Source organism: Arachis duranensis, chromosome 7, assembly GCF_000817695.3.
Source record: "Arachis duranensis cultivar V14167 chromosome 7, aradu.V14167.gnm2.J7QH, whole genome shotgun sequence".
Taxonomy (NCBI): domain Eukaryota; kingdom Viridiplantae; phylum Streptophyta; class Magnoliopsida; order Fabales; family Fabaceae; genus Arachis; species Arachis duranensis.
In genome coordinates this window covers 10,994,563-10,999,276 of record NC_029778.3, presented here as the reverse complement: position 1 = coordinate 10,999,276, position 4,714 = coordinate 10,994,563, and the positions used below count along the sequence as shown (strand labels likewise).

At 26.5% G+C, this 4,714-nt stretch overlaps 1 protein-coding gene across 1 annotated transcript in view; it reads right to left on the bottom strand.

The window, feature by feature from the left end:
• LOC107457681 (WUSCHEL-related homeobox 5) overlaps positions 1-1,026 on the bottom strand; it is a gene marked incomplete in the record, with an annotated part of 1,396 nt that extends 370 nt beyond the window's left edge. The window contains 2 exon segments of the mRNA XM_016075849.3: positions 1-49; positions 610-1,026. Of these exon segments, the coding sequence (XP_015931335.1) occupies positions 1-49; positions 610-904 (344 nt within the window).
• Between the last annotated feature and the right edge of the window lie 3,688 nt (positions 1,027-4,714).

Below are 4,714 nucleotides of genomic sequence, written 5' to 3'. Positions count from 1 at the left end.
ACCCTGTTATTATTCTCAGGCTCTGAAACTTGATACATCTCAGCTAAACCTGCAAAAGACAAAATTAGAATTGGGCCTTCAAGATCCAAAGCCTATTCAATAATGATCCATTTTTTACTTTGTTTGTTTCGGTCAAGTTTCTTTTTTTAATATTTGATAGAGAATTTTCAGTTAATTAGATACATTCATTAAGCTCATAATATACGAAAAGTTACACTAACAAATTATAATAGAAGGAAATAGATTGAATATCACACGAAAATGATAGTTCTAATAAATAATATTCAAAGTTCAAACAAAGATCATATGTGGTCTTATTTGACTAATATCACTCTTAAGATTTCATATATACACTTAATATTTAAATTTTTAATCTAATTCATATCAAATTAAATATTGTATAAGTATATATTAAAATAAAAAAATATATTAAAAATAAATTAAATAATATATATTTATATACAAATATTTAATAATTATTTTTTTGTGTGTAAATAATATTTTAAAAAATAAAGTTGTGTATTCTTATCTAGAGATGGATGAGGCCAAATTAAAATATTTAAGAACCGAGAGATTAATATTGAAGATAGAAAAAAGAAGAGTAGTTACTTTGAGAGTGAAGAAGATTGAGATGCTTGGAGTGATGAGGAAAGGAAGAAGAGAGCTTGCGGCGCTTGTTGTGTCTGTCCCTAGCTTTATGGTTCTGAAACCAATAGAAGACATTCTTACTCTCAATCTTGCCGTAAAAGCTGAGGTGGTTGGAGATACGCTGAATCTGATCAGTGGTTGGGGTGCGCAGACCAGACCTGAACAGTTCACTCAGAACCGAAACTTGTTCTGCCGTCGGATTCCAACGCCCACACTTGCTTGTGCTTCCACTACTGCTCCCACCTTTCGATTCCATCTTTTAATCTCTCTCTCTCTCTCTCAAAACAAACCAACAGCTTTAGCTCTCATGTGAGTTTATCTATCCCAACCATAAAGATCCTATTCCGTGTGCATATATTTATAGAGTACCTCAACTCATTAATCTATTCCCAAAATCTTTGTCTTTTTCCTTTCATGTTTTTTTACGACCTCTATATATATATATATATATCAAAAAAATAGAAAGATTTAAACCCGCAATCTCATAAATGTATATAGAGAAACTGTGTCATTTGAGTTATAATTTATTGACAATAAATTCAGTATATTATCACGATAACTAATTGGTATAAAAATAAAATATTAGAATAAAATATTAACTAATATTAATAACAAATATCAATTTTTTAACATTTTTTTATTGCTATTATTATTAGTTTATTTATTGATATATACTTGAATCTTGTTATAAAAAATTTCAATTAATCTAGTTTAAGAAATTGAAACGGTTTTTACGGTAGTAAATTTTGTACACTACTAGAAATTTTAATGTTTGATAATTAAAAAAATTAGTCCAAAAATAATTAAATTTTTTTTATTAATATTTATTAATTATTATAATAATTAATAAATATTAAATAAAATAAATTTTGATTTTTTTAATATTATTATTTACAAAAAAACGTCTAATATACTGTCGGATTTTAAACCACAGTATTATCATTGGATTTTTCGTAAAAAATTCTTAACAGTAACAATTTAATTGGAAAGTCTCGAAACATTATTGTTGGATTTAGAAATCCAACACAACATGTGGCGCCAATCAACAAGAGTTTAAATCGGTGCCATAATTGTCGGATTGTATTGTTATTACTGAATATGGTGTGTTTATTCTCATTTAAAATGGGATCATGTTCAATTTAATAATAAGAAAATGTTAAATTAATTTTTACCTACAAAATGAATACAATAAAATGACCGACCCGGTCGAAATAATTATCATAGAAGTATATTAGCTAATCAAATAGACTACTAGAAGTTTTCAACTTTGAAAAGATAAAACTGTCTTATTTTCTAATTGCATTTGTGGGGATCACAGATCTGATCTGCACTATGTTATTAATTTACGTTTTGTCTGCTTTGAATTTAGGGAATATAAGGTTGAACAGATCGGTTTCACTTGGGCTAGTGTATATTGTTGTTTATGTGCTGTAATAAAAAAACAAAAAAATAATAAAGACATGCGCAAAAGCATATCCATTGTTCAACGTTTCGGTTTTGCAGCACAGAGAAAATATAAGTTTCACTAATTGTACTTAAAAAAAACATATATTCTATAGTTTTTTAGTTCCTCGAGTTCATCTTCTCAAACACGACACGATGTGTTTTTCAGTAAAGTCTGCACTTACTCCTAAATTTTTATACTTATATGTGTGTACATATATTGGTTCCTTTTATGTTTATGTAATTTTCAATGTCTTTTGCTTAATGTTTAATAAAAATATTATTTATATATTAAATTAATTATTAAAATTAATTATTAATATATTTAAACGAAATATAATCAAATATTTAATTAGGCATCATACTTATCATATTGATGATTTAATTCTCTCCGAGCTCACTTTTTTTATTTTTAATATTAGATTAACAATAGTATTTTTTAAAACTGTGATCTGCTATGGTATTTTTTTAAAATGTGGAATAATTTAATATACGGAATACAAATCAGATCGTTCGATTTTTAAGAGGTACAGAAATCAGACCGTCTAATTTTTAGGTACACAAATCGAACCGTCCGATTTTTAGGTACACAAATCGAACCATCTGATTTCTGGACTCGGACCGTCCGATTTGTGTTGAAAAAATTAAAAAAATTTGGAGTACACAGATTGAACAGTCTAATTTGTATACTCTAAATTTTTTTATTTTTCAGCACAATTCGGTGGGTCCGATTTATGTACTCCAAATTTTAAAAATTTTTTAAACACAAATTGGAGGATTCAATTTATATAATTTTCATAATTATAAAAAATATCAAAAATTATTATATTAAGGTGTAACACTTATTCTCCTTCCATATCCAAATTTTTTAGCCCACGTGAGTTAAGCAAATTTTTTAGATATGTAATTTTTAAGTCCAAGAGATACATAAAAAGGGAAGTGAAAGTCAAAGTTACACATTGATTCAAATTGGAGGTTTCTGATCAGAACAGAAGAAACTGACAGATTTTGACTTAAATGACTGAAGTTCACGAAAATCTTTTTTTTAAGGGGTAGAAACATAAACTAAGAGCATCTCCAATCGAAGAAAATTTGGAGCCCTTCTACTGTAGTATCAGAGAAAAACAAGAATTTAAGCGTTAGAGAAGGAATAAATTAAGTTTCTGCACCAGTTTCGAGGAAGGAAATCTTTTTAAATGGAGACTCCATATTAAAAAAAATAATTATATAAAATATTAATTAGTTAAATAATGATATTTTTATTTAATTAATAATTATTAGCAGTTATAAAACTAGCCATTACAAAATTAGCCGTTGAAAACTAGTTGTTACTATGTTATCGTTACTATTAATAAATTAATATTTTATTACTCTATATATACTACTTACATACACTTTTATTCTCACACTTTCTTCTAATCTTCTTCATCTTCTTTCAAATATACGAAATCAAAGTTCTACTGATATTAGATTTTGTACGAAAAAATATATCCAAACCAACTCAATTCTTTTTCAATTATTTACAAAATTTTTCTCAAATTCTAAATACCCAACAATCTCAAACCTCAAACTCTCAAGTTTAATCTCGAATTATATATTTTTTATTATTGTTATATATGAATTTATTTAATATTAATATCTTTTAATAGTGAATTATTTTTAAATTTATAAATTTAAATTATATTATTAAAAGAAATTAATTAAATTAATTTTAAGTGTTTTAATTAATTAATTAAGTGGGACCACAATAGAGACTAAAGTTAGTTCCTGCTAATGGAGAAGAGAGAGATGTTTTGAGTTTTTATTTACACGCAAAAGCTGACGTGAAGTTACTTTTTATGATAGATGGGCCATAAATAGGGATTGGGATGAGTTCCCTATTGGAGATGGTCTAAGGGACATCAATGTTGGAGAATAGAAGTGTTAGCTCTAGGATTGGATATGGGTAGAGTAAAATTAGATTTTTTTAAATTTGAATTCGATTTTAAATATATTTTTTAGATTTTAATTTGATCTTAAATTTAATGAAATTTAAATATTTTTGGACTACAATTATATATACTTAGTTTAAATTAGATGAAATCGGATCTTTAAAGTTTTAACAATAATTTATAAAAAAATTTATTTATAAAAAAACTTATTTATAATGCACTTATTTATAAAGAAGAAACTTATTATCGAGAAGTTGATATCTATATTTGAATTTGAATTTGTCCATAAATTGTAATTTGATGCTTCTTTGATCTATTTTCTAATTTCACAAGTGTAAATAAAAACAAAATAATAAGCTTATAATTAATATAACATAATATTGAAATTAATTTAAAATATATATACCTTTTTTTAGTTCCTTAATTAGGGTGCACGTGGGTCGAGTGAAGCCGAATTCGCTTTCACCCGGATCTGACCCTGACCGGGTCTATTTTTTAGACCCTTAGCCGACCCTAGACCCGATGAAATCACACCAAATTAGCTCCTCAAATGTTTGGGTCCAGACCGAGTTTTTGGGCCGTGTACACCCCTGGTTAGCTCCTTAATGATATAACAGAATTCAGTTAGCAAGTTAAGTTACTTATATTTGTTAGTCAGTTAGAGAAATTAGTTTAAGTAATGTAGAATAGAT